Genomic DNA, 22,426 nt, shown 5'->3' on the forward strand with positions numbered 1-22,426 from the left:
ACAGATGCTGGAGTGCCGCTATTCAGCTCTTCAGTTTTCTTAGCTTTTTTGCCTATTTCCTTGGACAAGTTCGGGATTTTTTCCCCCTTCTTTCCCCCCAGCAGTGCTGGCCGTAACCCGGCCATGACCATGGCCTGGCTTATCCGTGTGCCTGGACGGAGCAGCCCCTCGGCACCCGCGGGAGCTCTGCCCTGGGGCCACCTCCTTCCCTCCCCGCTCCCGCGCGGCCCTGGGGGGACCCGCCGCTTCCCGCCAACGGCGGCGGCGCGCCGCGAAAAAGGCGCGAAAGCGCACGCGCCCCCGCGCGCGGGGCGGGCTCTGGCGTCATCGCCGCGCGCCGCCGCGCCCGGAGGCAGCGCGCCGGGGCGCCGGTACCGGTGCCGGAGCCGCCGTCGCCATGAGCCTGTTCAACCTGGAGCGGTTCCGCTTCGAGCGGCGGCCGCGCTGCGCGGGCCCCGCCGCGGCGCCCGCGGGCGGTGAGTGGCGGCTCCGCGCGCGGCGCTGGGAGCGCGGCGGGAGCGGAGAGCGGCGGGAAGGGAGCGGCTCGTGGCTGTGGCTCCCGGCTGTGGCTCCCTTGTGCCCCGTGAGGAACTGCTGAAACTCATCCTGCTGGTGGGCACCGCTGGGAAGCGAGGGCTGGCGCTGCCCACGGGGGTTGCGTTTGCGATTGATGTGCTAGAAGGAAAGATGCAAGGGACTTTGGTCCCTCTTTAAAGAGGAGCTTTAGTGGAAGGCTAAGAAATACTGAAAAAAAACCATGGGAGATGATTGTGCAAATCACAGCAGGGTGGGTAGAAGTCATCCACATTAAATCTGCAGTAAATGTCCAACTTAAGCAGGATTCAGTGAGTACAGATGCTGCTGTAGAGCTGGGATCCCAATTAACACTTCAGAAGAGTATGCAGTTAGTGGAACTCCACGTTTATACAAAATACTGTGTGTTTCACAGATGCTGAAGGTTTATAGATGATGACTTCATTGCGCTTCGTTTGGTACCTTCCCACCCGACCCACTCCACACACACATTTGCACATCAGCGCCCAAATAGTTTTCATTTAACCTATTTAAGTGAGTTCATTAAGCATCCATTTTTTAAAAAAATCAGTATTTTCTGTGGCTAAAGAAATCAACAGAAAATAAGCACTCAGGTTTTTGTCAGCAGGATATGACACGCTTAAATGCAAAATGATAAACTATATTTGATTAGTCTTAGATCTATGCCATCCTTGTTTCCTAATCAGTGACAAGTACTCCCTTTTAATTAAAGCTGGCAGTTACTTAGAGAAGTACTGTATTGGTTTTAGCCTACTTTCACCTTCAAAAAGATGTAGAGATGACCTGCTTATGATGCTGGTGTGCTTTGTGTCTGTTCCTAAAGATGTAGGTCTAAATACAGAGTTGGTTTGGTAGAAGAAGAGCTGCTTATGTTCAGGTAACTACAAGCAGTTGGCTCTAATTGCTAATTAAATTGTGTGAGGACAGAAGCTGCCTACAGGCAAGCACGGAGGGCCAACAAAATATTTATAGGTACCTGGTGAATAAAGGGGAGAGGAAGTCACTTGTTGCTTTTTGCCATGTAGGCAAGCAAATTGATTAAACAACTGATGACTTTATTTTGTCATCCCCTGGCCTTTTTTTTTTTTAAACTTGGTGTCTTTAAGGAATCATGTCGTGTTTGTAGAAAGAATTTGACAGTCAGACTTCCTCCAGGAAATCAACCGTTTCAGTAAGGCTTTGTGGAGTTTTCTTTGCATTTCCATTTTGTCCTATACCTCAAAATGTGCATAAATAAATCAATTCCATTTATATTTAGAAGGGCTCTTCAGATGTGTGTTGTGCCATGCAACACACAAATAGCATTTTAGCTTGCTTTTTTGTTTTTCCAAAGCAAACCCGGATTGTTAGGTTATTCTGCACCCTGGTATGCTATGCTTACCTCTTTTACGTTTGCTTTGTGATTGCATGTGGCATGGATAGATACCATACATTTTAAGCAGCATGTAATTTTAATAGCTGCAAGAATTGGTCATCTTTATCCACTTCTGTTTTGAAAGTCATGTAGACTCACAGTGATTTTTTAGCCAAGTTGTAGGAAGTGCTGAAAATGACTTGATTGTGGAGTAGAAATCAAGTAAGCGGACAGTTATTAGATTGTTTCTGAAAGAAAGATGGAAAATATGTCTGATTTTTCTCTATATTTTTCTGTAGAGATCAGGATTACTTGCCAACTAAAGGACACATTTAGATTTTATTAGTCTGAGAAAATGGTGATGTGCTCAGTGAATCTGTCTTCATTTTAAAATTAGCTTTTTTTTTTTTTATTCTGTGAAAAGCTTGCTGTACTAAGGCAATTATTCCAATTTCCTTAGCTTAACGTGGAGCAGACTTGTATTCAGAAAGTAAGTTGTAAAACCAAGTTGTAGATGAAATTAAGCGATTATACATATAAGTATATATACGTAATGCTGCTATTGGTAGTTGATTTGCTTGTTTCCTCTCTGTACACTTCAAATATGTAGCCCTAAAGATTCGGCTTAAGGGTCAAGGTGATGTAAAGCGATGTAGATGGTGCTTGGCATTACTGATGATGATTTAGAACTGGATGCACATTGGAAATACCAGCCCCAGCTAGGGCGCATAATACAGAAACGTGCTTCAGGATGCAGTATCCCGTGCTCAGAATCCAATATCTATCAATGGGAGAAGAGTGAGAGATCTAGTTTTGCATGTGAGAAAAGGTGTTAATGCATGGGAGCAAGCAATGGAAAATTTGTTGGGATATTTGTTGGAAATAGTGTGTGCTACCCTGCAGGGAGTTCCCAAATGTCTCCAAACAGAGTTTGCTGAGGCCAAAATCTCTGACCACTGAGTGGTGCAGGGCATGAAATACTTGCTGTGTTCAACAAACCAGCCCGTATATTTTCAGTCCTGCCTTAAGGCTCCTTGGTGATTAATGCCCATGATCCTGGGACTTGATGGCAATCGTGGACTAAACACCAGCAGAAGCAATGAGAAAATCAATCTTGCCTCTTGCTGGGGAAGCAGTTTGTTTTATAGCATGGGAGAAAGACAACATTCTCATACTAAACCTGACTAGGAAGTAGTAATCAAATGACAGCTTAAAGGGGTTCTTGTTTGGCTGACGCTGCCAGTATCTACGGGTAGTTTCAGGGCCAGAATCGCCTGGTGGTTGTCAGTGTGAGCAGATTGCTTATGGTTGTTCTTTTGGGATCCATGGCTGTTATCATCAAATGCTTCAACAGTAAGTTATATTCAATTTATTTTCTGCAAGGTTCTCTCTGTGCAGCAGATGCCTTGCGCAGCTGCCGGGTTCTCTGCTACGAGCGTTTTTCTTCCTCTCTTCAGTCACATGCACCTGCATGGTCAGAAATTAGTCTGGTCTTCAGCAAAATTATCCAGTTTACACATGAGCTGCCACCCTCTCTGTGTTCTGCATCAGCTTAAAAATAATCACCTAGAAAGTGAAGAAGTCTGGAACCTGTGGGATTGCTGCGTTAGTCAGGGTTCTTGGCTCATAGCTTTTGCAAACTGCTTTGAATTTTGGAGTTCCTGCTATTAAATAATGGCTGGAGAGGTGGCCATCGTCCCCAGGCATTTAGTTATGTTTAATGTAGCTACGAGTTGCACATTCAAGTCCTTATCAACTAGATTTTTTCCTCCCAGGGGTGTCTGAAGAGGGTGGCTCTGCCCTCGGTAGGCATCCTGCTCAAACACAGGTTTTACCTTGCCAAGTTTATATGGGTCCATCAAGAGTTTAAAGGTTACAGCCATAAAATATGTGCAGTTAGAGCATACTACACCTTGGCTACGTTGGGTGTTGATACTGAGCAGGGTGACCCAGCATAGTCTGATAAGTTGTAGCTTTGTTTTACTTTGTTCTGATCCCCTTTATTTTAGGTTCAAATTCTGCTTTCTTTGGGCATGTTGCATTTTTATATAAATATATTTTTACTATAAATCTACCTTTGAGGCTGTGTTTTCCCTGCCTTCCTACACATGTGCATAGAATTGATTTCAGGTGCAGTTGACTCAGAGGGACATATTCATTATCCATTGCTAATTTAGGAATTACAGATGCCTAGATTAACTCCTTATGCTTTTGCTTGTCCAATAAGCCTGCTCAAAAGGGAAGTGTTATTGCATGCCAGAACACAAATAGGAGTGGTTTTACAGGTATCTTTAGAAGTAGTGTATGGTGGGTGAGATGTCTCCATGGTGATGTGTTCTGATCACTTGCAGGTTCTCTGCATCCTGAAAGTACCCAAAGTTTCTGTACATTAAATTTCCTTAAGAACCATCTGGAGATTAAGGGGAAAAAGACACCTGAATGCTTGTAATTCCGGGGGGGCTGCAGCTTGCCTGCTCTGGAAGGTTGTCTGTGGCAAGCAGGTTGTAGATCAGCCACCAGAGTGTTTCCATCCATGTGGCGATCAGCTGGGAAGCAGCTATCCAGAGGAGTCTGATGGTTTATTATTTTTCAAAAAGTGTAATATGTTTGAAGAATTATTAATCTAAAATGTATCATCTCTTAAATGTTATAGTATAAAGGTTTTATTTTGTAAAATAAGAGGCCTAATGATTATTTGCTGCTTGAAAGAATTCCAGATTGCAGGATCAATGCTTGTGGACGGGCTTTGTTTCCGTAGTCACTGTGTATCAGGAAGAAGCCATAGTTCTCTCGTGCTTTAAACACAACTGAATATTTGGAATTGTAAGTGATATTTTTTTCCTGTCTTGTCTCCTACTGAAATGTCTTGCACAGAGAACTCCTGCATCCCCGAAACTCCAGAAGACAAAAGGACAGCAAAATTATCTTATTTCAAGAATCAGAGAGCCCTGCATTTCTTAGATGTGTCTTCAGACAGTGAAGGTGAAGAGCCAAACATCTTCCATGCTGCAAAAGAAAACCATGCTCCAAGGAATCATGTAATTGTAATGTAAGCTTTAAGCTTTTGTTATTAGCATTTATGCAAACTGATATAATAATACCTGATTGAAAAGAGATTCTGTTTTGTGAATTAACTACTCTAGCTTCTGATTGCCTGCCCCTAGGAAGGTCTATTGGATTTTCAGCAAAGAAGAATTAAATCTTAGGTGTCTTCCCCACCACAGAACCATGTTTTCAGAGACTAATCCAACTATTAAATAATACTTGTCATGTTGTATGTTCATCATCATGGCCCCTCTGAAATCCTTTTGATGGCAGTCAAGGCACACCTTCAAAATACTAGCTTTCAGTTTTAAAATACATTGGCTTTTGTTTTAGCTTGATTTCTTTTTCATATGGACAGTGGTACTTCAGAGTGTTGTACAAGAATTCCCAATCTTAACGGCTAAGGCTTCGTTTCCAGAAATAATAGTATTAGGTGCATGATACTTCACTTTTTAGCTTATTGAAACGGCTTTTTTTTTTTTTTTTTCTTAAGTGATTTGGAAACTTGTTTTAAGAATTAATTGGGAGGGAAGAGACTAGTAAGCAACAGTAACTTGCATGGGTGCCAGAAGGGGGTTGTTGCCAAACAGGATTTGACCAAACTAATCTATGGTAAACCTCTGTGGGAATAGCAGTCATAGCAGGCACAGTCTCTCGCCATATTTTTGGTCCTTATGCAGGGTGTGAAGGTACTAGAGCTTGTCAGCAGAAATTCAAAAATGCTTTCCCCGATGCTATTATCTGAAATTCTTGAACTTTTTTTTTTTTTTTTAAATGCATCGTTCCCAAAGTTTCGGCATAAGGCAGACGCTTGGTAAGAAGACACCAGTGTCGTTGGTGCTTAGCAGCGTGAGCAGTTCTCTGTCCGCGGGGCCGCGCTGGCCCGCGCGGCGCTGCGGCTCCTCGGCCCTGCGGGATGCAGCTCGCAGAGCCGCGGCCTGGTGTTCCCACACTGTCTTCACATTCCTGGGAGCGAAGGAGACCAAGCGGGACTGATCCGAGTCTAACGCAACTCCATCCTCATGTGTGTTTGGCTATTCCTGTGTAGCCACGGTCTGTTATCCAACGGGCAGCACTCAGGATGGCTTGGTGGCTCAGGTGCGGATGGACCATGTCCTGAAGCTGATGAGCTCACTCCCCAGGGGCCTCCTGCTGGAGCTGATACCCTGGAGTTGAAGGATGTGCCAAGAGTTTGCTTGAATCTGGCTTAGTAGCTCTGGCTCATGCTGCATTTAGCTTGGCTTTGCACAGAACCCATCGAGTGTCTTTGCACCATGCTTCTTAGTGCATGCATTAGCTCGTGTTCGGGGATTTTGCAGTATTTTTTTTTTTCCAGGATATCCCAGCCTCCCTTTCCCTGGAGAAGGGATGGTTGCTGTTCCATGGCAGAAGGTATTGTACTGCTCAAAGGACGTGTAAGGCAGGCTTCACTATGAAAGGCTTCTGTATTTCTGTCAGCTCCTTAAATGCTAGATCTGGACAGTCAGTGAGACCAGTTTCCTGGTTAAACAGGCATTTCTTCATGTTTGGGAAGAATGGGATCCTATTGACAGGGTTGGACTTAGGATTTGTGCAACTCTGGTTTTGTTGACAAGTAACTGCGTATTAATCCTGGATGGGGAAGGATAGAGCAGCTGTTACTATTTACATTTCAACTAGTCTTTAAATGTGGTTTATAATGAATACTGGTGCTTTGTCAAGGCAAAAGTATTTGAAATAAACGAATAGAATTTTAACATGGCATTTCACTAGGCTTTGCGGATGCTGGAGTCGCCTTAATTTTCCAGTAAGGCTTCTTGGTGGGTATGAAGAGGAGTGTGGGTTACTGCCTTTGGAGGTTTTCTGTTGTTGACAGTCAAAGCAGTTGGGTGTGCGCTTTGAACAGGATAGGGAAAAAAAGCATTATTTGGTGAAAAGTTGTGTCATCACTGTGCATATCTTCTAATTAAGAGCAATATTCCTGCTTTTTCAGAAATTATGTTGTAATTTGCCTGTTCCTGAAGAAGGATGCAGCCAGGAAAATAGTTGCTTTCCTAGTCTTTTACTTAAAAGTAAATAGAGGGACTTATAGGCAAGTCTGTCTGATGTTGATGTTCCTGTATAATGGCAATCTCCATACAGCTGAATTAATTTTAGTTCAGGAAAGTAGGTATGAGTAGGTATTTTGTCTGGAAAAAAATTCTAAAGGTTGTATTTGTATCTTCTTATCTATTGGGCAGTTTAATACTAGCAAGACCATTTGAGACAAAATAAGATGGTTGGTCTGAAAATGTATCTGAAATGGTGAAATGTACTGAGATCCTTATTGCTAACTTGACAAGTAGCACCTTGCGAGGGTAAGTCACTATATTGCCCTTGTCTGTACTCCTTCCCCTTCCCCTTCGCACAGCTGAAATATTCTTATTGGAAATGGAAGAGTAAACTTAACAGTTTGTGCTCTATTTTCTCCTGATTAGTAGGTATCACATTGGGTGCAAGCTCGTTCAATGTTATGGAGCACATCTAACTATGCTTTTTAGGGATGGAAAAGGTTTTGTCACTTCTTTTATGATACACGAAGAAATCTTGAAAGTATGTTTGAGGGAAGAGTGGAGAGGGTAACAGTTTTGTTGTTGAATTTTGCTTTCTGTAATATGTATTTCACTTCCTTAAATAACGAGCAGTACCTCCAGAGAATTTGAAATTCTTTCCTTAGAGAATTTTAAGCTGCTAACAGTTGGTTTAACAAAAAATTCAAATTGCACTAATGCTATTGACTTGTAGTTTATACTTAAATTCTGTTAGCATAAAGCATTCTTAAGAAGCAACAAAGTGTTATTTTTTCTCCCCTGCTCTTCTTTGGCAGCTCCCAACAGTCTGACGATGAACAGCTTGAAGATGAAATACCCAAACTGTCTAACAGAAATGGTGGGGATCGAGTGCTGGCCTTGGAGGAGGATGGAGAGGAAGACGTCAGAGATACAAAGCTGCAAATGCTAAAGGAACTTTTTCCCCAAAGAAGCGACCGAGAATTATTAGAAGTAATAAATACCACGTTCTTTTAATTGACTTGGACTGTCAATTGTGAGGAATGGTCCTGTGCTTTTGGCATTATTGAAGCCATACCTCTTTAGTCTTTCTTAGTACAGTACAAATTTGCAGCAAGACCCTGGTAACTAATTATTACACTAGAACTGTGTTCTGTGTGCTACAAGAAGAGGGTTTTTGGTAAGATTACCTTTTAGTGTTGATGTGTAATTAGATTTTTGACAGCTTGAGTTTTCAAAGCACTGGGCATTAAACTAACTGATATGTTTCCTGATAGCTATATGGTCCTTAAATATATATGGAACTCAACAGGTGTTCCTGGCTGGGTGTTTTTTTATTTTTTGGTAAAGCACTGGCACATGCTTTATAGCTAGGCCTCAGGAAGAAAGAAGGGGTTGAAAATAGCTTTTTGGAATTTTCCCTTGGTAGATATAACATGAATAGCATCGGAGATATTCAGAATGTATCGAGTGCTCTTTAATGAATGCGTTTGAGCCACAGGGTGGTAACAGTCCATGGAGGCCTTAAAAATAGGCAGAAATGGCCGTTTCCTGGTGTGCCTGCTTGCAGTTTGGTCCCTTGAACGACATTTTAACTACTCGGTGGCATCATTCGGTGCCGCTCGGGATTCCGCCCGCGGCAACGGAGCCACAACATTCCGGCGGGCGGTCGGAGAGCGGTGAGCGAACCTGGTCGCTTCTGCCGTGTGGGTTGTGGAGCAGCTCTTCTTGCTGAGCCTCAGATGCTGGGTGAAGATCCTATTCAGGAGGACCTGTAAGAAATGCCGTCCTGGCGTTTGTTGGGAAGGAGATTGTGCGTTTGAGGCAGGGTTGGAAGATGTTGCTTGCGAGCGTCACCAGTAGTATGAGAATCTGGGCTCCTAGTAACTTCATTTTGTGTTTCCTGTCTGTAAGAGTTTGCTTCTGTGGCAGTTGGCATGCTTAGAACCACTTTCACAAAGCTTCCTGTTCACTTAATTTGTTAAAATGACCTATATGGGGGTCACAAGTGGAGGAAGGAAGAGTGTAGGAGTGTGAGGAAGACAGCCTTTCAGAGGCACGTTGGAAATCTCATGGATGTACTTCGAAGGAGTCAATTATGAGAGTATATCAACATATAGAAATACATAGAAAGAGTCAGGAAACTTTTTTTTCCATCTTTAGGTTCTGTTCTGTTAGGTTCTGTTAAGACTAACATAGAATAGTCTTAGAAAAAGACTAAACCTTGCTTAAACCTGTACAATAAGTTTATGAAGTAGGAGAAAAGTAGGAATAAGTAAGATTTGTATTAAAAAAACATTTTCAGTAGTTCTGTGTTGTCTATATTTCAGTCATTTTGACTTCTGGCTGCTTTCCTCTGTTCAGAGAAATCCAGCACTTAGCAGTTGCCTTTGTTTTTTTCTTCAGCTGATAGAGTCAGCGTGCGCAATGTATAAACCAGGAGCATCTGTTCTGAAGTCCGGTGATGACGGTATGTTTATAAGAACATCAGAAACTGTACCTGATTCAGTGAAGTGAACTTCCTTTGAGGTATTTAACAAGTGCTAAAATATACATTAACGTCTGCCAGACCTTACCTTCCAGTACATACAGCTTGTTTGGGATGTTACCATGATAGTACCAAAAAGACTGCCAAATCTAGCAACGTGTAAGAGGTGAGTTTGTAAAAGGGTCATTTTTGGTGTCTGCCCAAGACCCGGGTGCACATTATTTTGTGTTATTCTTTCTTACTGATTTACTGTGTGGGAAACAAGTGAAAGGTCAGTGCAACTGACCTTGCAACTGTCAGTGCAACTTATAGAATAAACTGATCCATTTTAGTTGTTCCCATCTAGTTGCGGTGGGACTCAGTGATATTGGTAACTGAAAAATAAAGCTCCCAGTTATTTGCCTGGAGGAATGCTACTTTTGGGTGCCCCTCTTGCAAAATTTCTGCTTAGACAATGATCACTTCTCGAGGGCTTTGATGAAACCATTTTAAGTGAAGATGCACCTTTAAACTTTCTTGCACTTTGCAATGCTTGGACTAAACCACTCTGATATATAATATGTAGGTCATGCATTTTGGCCTTTTGGCCATTTTTGTGTTGATCTAGGAATACCATTTTGTACCTTTTCAATATGAGCCCACATGAAAAGAATCTTGGCAGGCAAATTCAGACTAATTACATTGTAAAAGATTGAGTTAGGAGTAAACATGTCTGAAAGTGATAGCATAAATTATCTTGTTATAGATGCATATCTTAGACATGGAGACATAGTGAACATCTGCCTCCTATTTCAATACCACAATAAGATGAAACACATGGATAACGTGCATTAATGGAAGCAACAAAGGTCTACCAATACCTGTCTCACTTAATTTGTTTCCCTGTGTTGTTTTCTGAATACCTTGAAAGTAAAGAAGTAGTACAGAGCTGCTTCTTCCTTTCAGCTATGTGTCCCCTCAGCACAGGAAGGAATAACTGTGTGTAGTTTGCCAAGCACCTTGTTGAATTTCAGGGTGTATGTCTTGAGAAATGCTCTTCTCAGTTGTACTCGTGCTCGGTTTCAGAAGACCGCAGATTTATTTGAAATAACTTCGCAGCTAACTTCATGAGATTATGGTTACCCTGCTCCTCTAGCACATGTTAGGTTGCCTGTAAAGTTGTTCTTTTCTCACTTTTTTTTTTGTCACTTCTGTGCTTGATGGTAGAGAGGGCACGTATGAAGGTAGTAGTGCATATATTTGAAGGGTTTTCACATATATTTAGTGGTTTTAGAGTAGAGATGCAGGTACTGAATTTTCACAAGTGAAAATTTTGTGGTTATTGGTGCAGTTGTTGTGGTTGGGAAGTGAGCATGCCTATTTTAACTGGAGTGGTCAGCTGAGTCATGCTGCTGTTCAGTGACCGTCCTCCACAGCCCAGGGCGGGCGGTTGGCTGGAGATGCCGGTGTTGGAGGCTGAGGCTCTGTGGGCAGCCTGTCTACCAAAAAGATTGACTGGCAGCACTGATCGGATTGTTGAGCCTCATGCTTTTGAAACAGTTTGGGCTATAGTAAAAGGGTGTCCATTTGGTAACTGCACTTGAAGCAGGGACTGTTAACGTGGAGAAATATCAGTAATGGGCTCCTAACCTGACGATGGTGGCTGTTGGAGGTGCACCTGATGAGGCACGTCGTAAGCAACTGATAAGATGATCATCTTCAATAATCTTTGAGGCCCAAAGGTATTTGGAAAGTTTTGACTCATATGAACTATTCATAAATAATTAAGTTATCACTGAATAATATGGTTATGACTGACAGACTTCATAAACAGTTTCATTTCAGGTACTTCAGTCTCATGTTGAAAGCCGCTTGTCTGGTAACCTCTCTGGTGTGCACCTAAGCCAGAAATCAGTCATCACCATTTTCAGTTTGGCAGTAACGTGCATACTGCAACTCGTTTGGTTTTAGCATTGACTAAACAGCTGCTTTCCAGAAGGAGTCAAATATATCTTGCATTTGGAAAGCCGCTGCTGTTTGAGACAGACAGCAGCTTAGGAGCTCTGTGTCTCATGACTTTGTTGTGTCTGACTCCAGTGTGTCCCCAAGTTGAACATTATAGATGCAGTCTTTCTGGTCTCTGAAATTACCTGCTTGACAAAACTCATTCTCCACCTGAAAGTTGGACACTGGAGAACTTTGACTTTTCCATCTCACTCCCCTAAATGTAGGGAAACCTTCTAGGAGGGAATAATGGGGTTTCAGTAAGCAAGAAAGGGCTACAAGAAGCTGAACCTCATTCCAAATTTTGAGTTTATGTTTTGGAGTTGCGCGAGCTGCCTTGGTAATGGCAATGATGGTTACCTCTTAAGAGGGATGATTGTGTAGAGCTCAGGTGAGTGGCAGCTCTCAATGCTGGTTTTGTTTGTAGATTGTTGGTGGGCTGCCTCGGAGTTGTGTCCCCTCACAAAACTCTGAGACTAATTGAGACGTTAAAAAGCAAATATGTTTAAAAATACTCCATTAGTTAAATTGTGAGGAGAATAATCATTCTACTGCCTCTGTCACTGCATAGTCACTGAAGATGCCTCTTAAAATGTACCTTCTTGTGCTGCTAAGAAACAGTAACTTCTGTAGTACTAATGTGGCTGATCCTTCCATTTTGAGGAGAACTTAATGAAAGTAACATCCCCTTTGTCTTTTCTGTTTTTGTTTCTTTTTTAAGCTGTCTCTCGTAAGAGAAAATTAAAAACTTTTCACACAAACGACGATGACAAGGATAACCAAGCTGCCAAAAAGCAAAAAGCTATTCCTGTAAGTATTGTGTGGTGTTGTTTTGTCTTGTTTTTCTGCCCTGATTTCAGCATGCTTTATCAGAAAATCCTGTTATGGCAAGTCTTGCCATTTGAATGAGGTCTTAGCTTTTGTCTTATTCTTTTTCCCCCCTTCTTCACACCCACACCCTCTGGACATAGTGGGATGTTCCAAAATCTGTAGAGGAATGGCAGAAGAGAGAGATGCTTTTCAAGAAACTGAAGAAAATATTCCCTGGATTGGCCAAAGAGGTGAGTTCTCACAACTCAGGAGGACAAATCTGATTTCAACCTCATCAGAAATTTGTAGTTGTGCTGAGGATGGTTTCATTAGGACCAGACCAGCAGCACATGCAGCAAGAACTCGGGGTCTCCAGGGCTAGAGCTCTGGGAACGGAGTTTGCCTTGAACTGAAAGCAGGTGGATGGAAAGGGAGGCTATGCAGAACTAGTTGTTCTAGCTGTGGTCCCATGGCAAGCCTGGCACTGTCAAATTTGGTGATGTATTATAACTATGTGTGGGGAAAAATAGTCAGGTGTAGTCAGTCACTTTATCCTGTGAATAAAGATAAAGCCAAGATTTCTCCTCTTGATTTCTTCTGAAACATCTGTCCTACAAAGTGTAATTGCTTATTCTCGATTATATGTCTACAGAAAATAATTTTTTTTTTAATTATTTTTTTTTAGGAGCTGACAAGTGTGCTGCAGGAGCACAACTGCTTGTTTCGTGAAGCTCTGGAGTCCCTCACAGTGTTTCCAGAGGACCAAGAGAGTAAAGACACACTTATAGCCCATTTTATCCCAAAAGGACTTTCCAGTATAAATTTTTTGGATGTCCAGCAATGACGGTCCTGGCAGTACTGTGCCTAGAGACCTGTAACACCTTAAAACGTTAGAGTTTTATAAATGTATGCTTGCTCAATTGGAAATGCCTAGTTCCTCCCGTTAGCAGGTGCATACTGATTGCCTAGGTAAATAGGGTTTTACTAAGTAACACAGGGCTACAAGAAGCTAAGCCTCATGCCAAATTTTGAGTTTGTATTTTTGGAGTTATCCTCAGTTCTGCCAGCTGCCTGGGTAATGGCAATGATGGTTACCTCTTCAGAGGGATGGTTTTGTGGAAGTATGCCCAGGATTATCCCTCTTAATACTGGTTTTATTTGTAGGTTGGTGGGCTGCCTCAGAGTGGTGTCCTCCCCACCCCCACAAAATCCTGAGACTAATTGAGTTGTTAAAAAAAAAAAAAATCTGAAAATTTCTCTCAAAAATGTACCTTCTTGTGCCGTTAACCAAAAACTAGCTTCTGGAGTTCTGGTGTGACTCATCCCGCCATTCTGAGGTGAACTTAGTGAAAGTAACTTGCACTTCCCCTTTCTGTTTTTCTTTCTTTTTCAAGCTGTCTCTCACAAAAGAAAACTGGAACTTTCTCCCCCCTGTTGTGATGACGAGGATGAGCAGGTGGCAAAAAAGCACAAAGCTACTTCAGTAAGTATTGTGTGTTGTGATGTTTTGTGTTCTGCCCTGACTTCAGTGTGTTCACAGTGACGTAGGGGGGCTTTTCTGTAGTAATGGGAGGTTAGATGGAGAACAGCAAATGTCTTTGTGTTATGCTGATATCTACGCAAATATTGCCTGAAATCACAATAAAATAATCAAATCAACCATTAAATGGAAGGAAAATAGAAATCATCCAGAATTGCTGCCAAATTGGTTCTGGTTATATGTGTTATATGTGTAAATTTTGGTGTGCAGTTTCACACTATGTGTGCCTCTTGGGCAATCAATGCTGATATGCCAGTAAATGGAGACTGAGTCTAATTTTGAGCATGGGTTTTGTGTGGGGAGTCATTCCTACTCCTTGCATTGTTCTTAAGTGCTTTTGTGATTTAGAGCAGCTGTTCAAAGGTAAGGATTGGATGGATTGGTAAGGATTGGATTGGATGTTTCTGGTTCTGTTTCTATGCTTGTAACTCATGTAAAACTAAATAGTTTTTGTGTCTTTTTCTTTTTTTTTTCTTCTCTTAAACATAGTGGGACGCACCCAAATCCCCCAAGGCATGGCAGAAGAAAGAAATTCTCGTAAAGAAGCTGAAGAAAGCTTTCCCAGAACTGGCTAGGAAGGTGAGCTCTCGTGACTCCGGAGGACACATCTGATTTGGATGAGGTCTCAGAAATTTGTGGTTGTGCTGAGGATGGTTTCATTAGGACCAGACCAGCAAGAACTCGGGGTCTCCAGGGTTAGAGCTCTGGGAACGCAGTTTGAATTGGACTGAAAGCAGATGGATGCAATGGAGATTTCACAGAACTAGTTGTTCTAGCTTGTGGTCCCGTGGCATGCCTGGCACTCTCAAATTTGGTGACGTATTATAAAAATGTGTGTGGGGAAAATTACTCAGATGTAGTCAGTCACTTCATCCTGTGAGATTCTGAAAGTATCATTTTCTCTCCTAGTAGACTCTCCTTGTGTTGTTAATCCCCATGCACCTTGCCCCCAGCAAGAGGAGAAATTGGAGTCTTTCAGTACTGTTTCTTAAGCTACTGGAAGCAGAGCTTGTTCAGGTGTCTCTAACTGTGAATAAGGATAAACCAAAGATTTCTCATCTTGACTTCTTCTGAAACATCTGACCCACAAAGTGTAATTTCTTATTCCTTATTATATGCCTACAGAAAAAACATTTAAAAACTTTTTTTTTTTTTTTTTAGGAGCTGAGAAGCGTGCTCCAGGAGCACAACTGGGACTTCCGTGAAGCTCTGGAGTCCCTCAGAGTATTTTCAGAAGACCAAGAGAGTAAACACAAATTTATGCTCCATTTTAACCCAAAACAAAACAACTTTCCAGAATATATATTTTTTGATGTCCAGGGATGGCTGTACCTAGAACCTGTGGTCATACCTGGAAAATAGTCCTTAGGGGAAGGCAGAAGAAGGAAAACATCTTTTTTCAATTTTAGTGTCTTTTCCTTCCTTCTACTCCTTTTTGGGAGTAGAGAGAGATATTTTTCCTGTGCTAAAGATAGATTAACATAAAAAGTTGTAATTCTGTAGCAATATATGCTGTATTCTGCAACATGCTGAAGTTGGGAGAGCTATTCTCTTTGTCATTGGTTAAAAATAAGGGTTAATTTTTCTAACTTAAGTAATCTGTAAATCCGTAATTTAAAGTAACTTTGTAGGTTGCAAGTGACACAAGCTGTTTCGCTCTTGGATCATCATTTAGGGCAGAGAAATGTTGACAGCGGTCCTTCAGTACTGCTGCCCATACATAAATAGGTGCACACTGAATGTGGGAGGGAGATGTAGAGACAGAAGAAACCTTACATGTGGCATTTCAAAAATGTGCACATTCTGCTGAACCATAGCTAGAATGCTTTCAAACAGGAGGGTTTTATAGACGTGTGCTTGCTCAGCTGGCAATACCCAGTTCCTGCAGTTGCCTAACAGATGCATGCTTATGATATCCCTTCTACTGTACTGAGATGCAATAAAAGGGTAAAAGAAGGTCCGTATTTTGGGGAATATGGGGCACCACTATCACAGTGAAATCACAAATGTGGATTGTGAAGCTCTCAAAACTGCGCTGCCTCTAAGTTCCTCCGCTTCCTGTGTACTGCATAGGTTAAAGCATGGTGCTTTTTGAGCAGTATGCAAACTAATATTTTTCAGCTCATGGTTGCTAATTTAATGCTTTAAATGGGCTTGCGTGGTGCCTGTGCCTCTTTCTGTGTCAGTAGCACCTACTGCTGTGGAGAATGGCAAAACATTGCTTATAACATTGTACAGTGAGGAAACTGTGTTGCATATTAGATACTGAAACTGGATTTTTTTTGTCTTTATGTGCTTTTATTTTGTAAAACAAAGGAGTTCTACTTTGTCCTTAAGGTGCATGCATTGAACTTGTTACTTTTCCTGTGACGTGCTTAGGTACCGAATACACTTCCCGGAGCAAAGATACCAACATGCAGGAAGTCTCAGGAGACCAAAGAAGGGATGAGACCAAAGGGACTCGGAAACGAGAGCCACCAGAGGAGGAACAAGTGTCACCTGTGGCAGAGCCACATCCGCCAGGGAAAGAGCAGGTGCCACCAGTGGCAGAGCAGCCATCAGTAGAGGAGCCGGATGCCTTTAGGAAAAAAGCAAAGGGCAAGAAAAGCATATGGAGCACCAACCATTTTACAGAGCATGACTCCGATTCAGAGGTTGATAACTGCCTTGATGAAGACTACGATAGCAGTAATGAAACAATGGAAGAACTTTACAAAGTGAAAGTTCTCAGCTTTTTGAGTGACGCTTCTCCGAGCGAGCTTGCTCTGATTCCGCGGTGCTCGGAGAAGAAAGTAGAGAAGCTCCTGGCGCTGCGGCCCTTCCCCAGCTGGGAAGCTCTGGTAAGCCTGTGCTCTTGTTCCCATGTTCCCAGCAGGCCTGCAGCCCAGGGGCCTCCAGGCCAGGCAGGCACAGCTGGGTGGCCTCCTCCTGGCTAGGCTGGAGCAGAGAGCTCCTTGCAAGCCAATAGCGCCTGCAACAGTGTCATATGACCTCTGGAAGAGGGAAGGAAGGGGAGATTTTCCCGAAAAGCTCCAGCTGATTGGCTGACATGGCTGTCAGTCAGTGTTAGCCCGGGAACTGGGGTGATTTCCCTGCAGAGGAAGAGGTGAGAGCTTTCCCGTAGGAAGGGGTTGCTGCCTGGGCTGCCGTGAGCTCTTTAGCTGCCAAACCATGCAGAGGCCGAGGACGTGGCAGGACTTTTACTGCAGCTACTTGAGCAGCAGCAGCTTCTGCTCCATGAGTGAAGATGCCAGCTTGGATATTTCCTCCATAGAAGAGAGAGGAGTTGCCTGTCCCTTTTTTTTTTTATTAATGCGTATACTGCAACTAAGCCTTCAGCATGGTTTTGCTAGCTAAGCAATGCAGCCATTTTATAGAGGAGCAAGGTACTGTGTTTTTATTAATGAAGACTGAGGCATCAAAAGGCTATAAACCACACTGCACGGCAGAGGGGGAGAAACGGTAACTGCTGGTGAGTAGATTATGCACTGGGTGTTGCTTGCAGTTGTTTCATGTGGCATGGATGTTTCCTTCACCTTTCCCGTGCTTCTGCTGTCTGAAAGACATTGGAACCGACATGGACAACGTTGTGAGAAAAAACTTGAAGTCCATTACTGAAGATTTTCTTAGTTTAGTTGGTTAAAGTTTGGGATTTAAAACAAAAACTGTGTAGGCCTTTTTTTTTTTTTTTTATAAACTAATTGGTGTGTTTTTACTTTGTATTGTTTTATTTCCTCCTTATTAGTAAGTGTTCAGAAACCACCTCCAGTGAGGTATACAAGATTTATTTTTAATTTTTCTGTGAAAAAAAAAGTTCTGCCTGTGTTTAAAATCACAGCACTCCATAATATGCTGTTTAGAGTGCCTTGCTGCCTAACAGGCATACCAGGCACATTTTTAGGGATAGCAAAGGGTCTTTGCATGCTGTGTTCAATGGGGCAGGGGGAGAGATGAGGAAGACTGTAGGGAGGGAAAAAGAAAAAAAGTGCAAATATGCTGCAACAGAAATCCGTTTTGCCCCGAGCCTTTGGCTTCTCGTAGAACATCTGCCACAAAGCAATCCCTTTGTGAACTTGTTGGGTTTTGCCTGAGCCTAATTCTTTGCAGAACTATTTGCTACAGGGCTGTTCTGCTTTGCTCTGTGTCGAACATTGAACAGAAACTAAGCTGTACGGGCCTGTTTGCAGCCCAAAGTCTTTGAGAGGGAGATGGCTGCTGTCAGCAAGTGCCTGTTTACCCAGTCCTGTGAATACTTGTCCAGGGTAGTTGAGGTTTGCATATAATTGGGCAGATGTTTAGTATCGGTGTGGATTTAATTATTTTTAAGAGATTCTGTAAGTCAATGACCCAGATTTTTTCGGACAGAGAAGTTAAAGGGGTGGTAGAGCAGTGTGGAGAGTTGCATTTTTTTCAGCATGAAAGCCATTAGCTTAGCTTTAAAATAGATTTTTATGGTATATATTTCTTTTGTAGCAGCATGTAAAGCTGTTACTGCTTGTCCATGGGTAGAAGAACTGAGGAAGATCTTGTGGTTTTCAGGCTGCCGTTAAGTGCAAGGACGTGAATTTTAAGGTTCATGGAATCTTTTAAGAGCTTCCTAAATTCAGATGCTCAGAGTTGGACATGTTTAGAAATGTGTGTTAGGAATGGATTGTAGGGCAGCTTATTTCATGGTGGTTTGAGTGGATGATTCTATAACAACTCCAAAATATCTCTCTCTGGGAAGCTTTTTTATAAGCTGAAACTTTTTTGGAGACCCGAGTAACTTCCAGGGCCACCTGAGGATCTGTTTTGTAGCCGATGTGACATGGCAGCACCTGGTTTCTTCCACTTGTAAAGTTGTGACTGAAACTTATTCTTGTTGTAACTTGAGCAAGAATGCTAACCAGCTGACATAGAATAGTACTTTTTTTTTTTTTATAACAGATGTCTGCATTCCCCATGCCTTTATTTATAGATAGTAGGACTTGTGTTCATGCCAGCGAAAGCTTTAGGCATTGAAAGAAATGTTGAAATTTTAAATCTCTCACTAAAAATCACATTCTTGGCAAGTTGTTTTATCAAAAGGGGTCTGCTTAGAAAACTTGTTTGCAAGTGTTGACGTGAGTGGCTTAGTCATTCAGTGCAATGTTGGTCAACTTTCCAGATTTTTGTATAAAGGAAACAAAAGAGCAAACCCCGCCAATACGTGGACATTATAACTGTGCAGGCTGTCAGCAGAGGGCATCCCTCCTAGTGGGATTTTTGGAGTCAAAGCTCACCCTACTGGTGTAAATACACATAAGGGGCACATCCAGAGGTTCTGGTGCTTGGCTGCATTCTTAGATTTCTTAACTATTCCAATAGAAAGATATTCGTCTTTGGAGTGAAACAATTTTGTGCATAAAGATGCTATGATGGTAAGTCTGGCATCAACTACTGTAACTGTGTTTATAGAAGATTTTTGCCCTTTCTACAGGTGGTATAGTGTTTAAAGTTTAAGTTTAAAGTCAAATTTATTGATGGAGGTCTGATCTTTTTAAAACTTTATGAAGTGAAAAATGACTGGCACGATATCAAGAGTTGCCCACTGGTAGTAACTGCTCTGTTACTTCCCTGTCTAATATCAGTGTTCACAGTGGAGTCTCTGTGTGTGTTTTTTTTTTTTTTTAATTATTTTGCAGTTAACCAAATTAAATGAGACTCCTGGTTTATCAGAAGAGATAGTCTGGAGCTGTGAGACACTGCTGAAAGAGAGGGCTGTGGTCCTAAAAATCATGAATAAATGTGAAGACATCTCAAATCAACTGACCAAGCAAGCAACCAGGATCACAGAAGATGGAGAATGCGGATGGAACATCGAGCAACCTTCCATTTTGAACCAGAGGTATCTTAGCACCTTTTGATGTTTAACCAAGTGTCAGATAAGGAGGTCTGCTTGAGGGCCAACATCTTAAATCTTGTCACCTTTGAAAAAGTGGAAATGTCCAAAATAGCACCTCCTTATTAGAGGTAAATAGCAAAAGGATGTTCAGCTGTGCTGAAACAGGAACTAAGAGGAGAAGGGAACTATTTCAAGGGAGCTTATCAGGGGGTTTTCTTCTTGGGCAGAAATGGTGAGGTAGGTGAGTTAGTGCTAAGTGTGTTATGAACATTGTCTGAGCTTGGGACTTTTTGGTGCTATTGCAACTAGGGTGTAAGAGAATCACCTTTGTAATGCAACTGCTAAATGTTGCCTAATTTTATGTATTTTAAAAATTAATGTCTTTGATCACTGATTTAACACTTAAAAGAAGAATTTATTCTAGATTTTTAGTAGTTTAAGGTAAAGGAGGATGAAGATAGACTACATAGAAAGTTGGTAAGTGCTCTTTAGTATACTGTTGACTGATTAAATAAATGTTGAGATGCTCATCGGTTGCGTAGGTGGTCCAGAGCAGAATAAAATATAGAAAATGTTAAACTAGCCGTTAAGTGATAAATATGTAGTTGCATTTCATGGAGAGAAAAAAGATGATCCCATGGTAAACTGTGCAATTTCTCACAGTTTGAAGCTCAAGCCATATCAGAAGATTGGACTGAACTGGTTAGCACTTCTGCATAAACACGAATTGAATGGCATTTTGGCTGATGAAATGGTGAGTGTAAAACTGTTTTGGGGAGAGACTTGTATGGGGGAGAACACGGAGGCAAAGATTTTGGCAGGGTTGTCTTTAGAATCACTGCAAGTATTGCAAATGACTGTTAGAATCTGCTTGTCATTTGCAGTAAAGGAGTGAATTTCTAATTTGTTTTTGTTGATAAAATTACAAGCAGTTTGTCCGAATGTTTCTGTGACTTCTCAAAGTGGTAGCTGCCCAGCTCTCGTTTGATTTGAAAATAAAACATAGCATTAACTGTTCCCAGTGATTTACTGGGCGTTAGATATAAAGTGCTGTTTTGTGAAAACTTGAGGTTCATCCAGTCCTGTGAAACACAAATTCATTTGGAAAACACTTGTTCTGTTAGATGCTGCAGTTTGAACAAGTACCTTGCTAAGACCATAGTATTCATGGTCACTGCTAATTGCTCGATGTCGTTTGATGGAATCACTTGTACGATAACAGGTTATCACATAATTTGTTTTTGTATCTATTTACCCATAGCTAGAGTACATCGTATTTGTCCAGCTCTTGCTTGCAGTGAGCCCTTATCTTCTATATATCCCTTCTTTTTTGATAGAGATAAACATTTATTCTATGAAAATTTGCAAGCATGTAGTTAATATTGACTACATTTTAATGAGTGCAAAGGCCTACTATTTTCTAGAGACTGTAAATTCCGTTTCAATGTTTTTTTTCTTTTCTCTTAGGGCTTGGGAAAAACGATTCAAGCTATTGCGTTTCTGGCTCATCTCTACCAAGAGGGCAATCAAGGTCCCCATGTCATAGTTGTGCCAGCTTCAACATTAGGTAAGTTAAAAGCTTCATAATGACAAAAAAAAAAAAAAAAAAGACAGATAGTCAGATGAAGATAAGGTTTGTGAAGGAAACTTAATTTTCTTGTGGTGGTATTCAGTTCCAGAGATGACTTGAATTGGAATGCAGGCCATACAAGAGACATGCTTGCTCTGAATTAATTAGGCTTAACATATTTTTCATATATAATATGCTATATACATGTCACAAAAAAATGCTTGTTATAATCTGAACTCATTTAGCTGAGTAGTCTTCCTGAAGATTGGCTGTAATCCCAGTCTTCAGGCTCCGCTTGGGGATAGGTTTTATTGCATTCAAAATGCTCTGTTATCAGCCCCCAACTCAAACAAGCCTTTACTACACAGAATCTCTTTCCAAACAGAGCTATATGCTAGAATGTTGAGGCTACTGCTGTGTCTTTGTTATTTAAAGACCCTGGTCTGAAGGAATTAAAAATATTGCGGAGTAAAGCTTAGCTCAGCAAAGCCAATGAGGATATCTAGTAGAGAGTAGCTTTCTCTAGAGTGAGTTAAAGTGGCTTTGTTGAATACTTATTAGCAAGAGGAAATCTTCTTCTTCAAATCAAGTATGTGTTTGGGCTTCAGAAGAGGTTTCTTAGACTTCAGGAGTGGGTTGAGGATTTTGTGTTTTAATTGAGATATTTTGGTTTAATGCTGAAGAAGGCAGAATTCTCTTACTATGTTTGAAATTGCATAAGACATAATCAAGTTTAGCTGTTCGAGATGGTATTTGCTGTGATTTTTTGTTTGTTTTTGCAGATAACTGGATAAGAGAAGTTAACCTGTGGTGTCCTGAACTGAGTGTCCTTTTATATTATGGTGAGGAATAAAATCTAGAAATCAATCCAGGAATAATAGAGTTGGTTTGTTTTTTAGCCTAAAAAAGGTCCTTGCTTTTGGAGCATTGTATTAAGATAATTGTTTAAATGCGGATACTTAATACCAAATATTTCCTTTACTTTTGTCTAATCTTTTAAATATTCTGTTTATGAAAAAAATATGCCCCTTGTTTTGTGCTTTTCTAGGATCCCAAGAAGAGAGGAAACTTCTCAGATTTGGGATTTATAATAAAAGTGAACATTTCAATGTGATTATAACAACGTAAGTAGAGCAATTAAAAGAACAAGTGAAATTTGGTTAGCTCCTCCTGACCTCTAGTGGTGATACA

General features: G+C 41.5%; 1 protein-coding gene across 1 annotated transcript in view; it reads left to right on the plus strand.

Moving 5' to 3' along the window:
- Nucleotides 1–371: 371 nt before the first annotated feature.
- Nucleotides 372–22,426, plus strand: part of SMARCAD1 (SNF2 related chromatin remodeling ATPase with DExD box 1) — a 28,962-nt gene continuing 6,907 nt past the window's right edge. The window contains exons 1-15 of the mRNA XM_088529634.1: nt 372–476; nt 4,784–4,958; nt 7,800–7,974; nt 8,552–8,660; nt 12,174–12,262; nt 12,948–13,032; nt 13,657–13,745; nt 14,292–14,381; nt 14,964–15,058; nt 16,264–16,642; nt 19,466–19,668; nt 20,329–20,419; nt 21,133–21,232; nt 22,018–22,077; nt 22,284–22,359. Coding sequence (XP_088385760.1) covers nt 398–476; nt 4,784–4,958; nt 7,800–7,974; nt 8,552–8,660; nt 12,174–12,262; nt 12,948–13,032; nt 13,657–13,745; nt 14,292–14,381; nt 14,964–15,058; nt 16,264–16,642; nt 19,466–19,668; nt 20,329–20,419; nt 21,133–21,232; nt 22,018–22,077; nt 22,284–22,359 — 1,895 coding nt within the window. The 5' untranslated portion in view covers nt 372–397. The remainder of the gene's footprint in view (nt 477–4,783; nt 4,959–7,799; nt 7,975–8,551; nt 8,661–12,173; nt 12,263–12,947; nt 13,033–13,656; nt 13,746–14,291; nt 14,382–14,963; nt 15,059–16,263; nt 16,643–19,465; nt 19,669–20,328; nt 20,420–21,132; nt 21,233–22,017; nt 22,078–22,283; nt 22,360–22,426) is intronic.

This window comes from Tinamus guttatus, unplaced genomic scaffold (genome assembly GCF_059628265.1).
Source record: "Tinamus guttatus ecotype Peru unplaced genomic scaffold, ASM5962826v1 Tinamus_guttatus_pri_ptg000028l, whole genome shotgun sequence".
NCBI classification, from domain to species: domain Eukaryota; kingdom Metazoa; phylum Chordata; class Aves; order Tinamiformes; family Tinamidae; genus Tinamus; species Tinamus guttatus.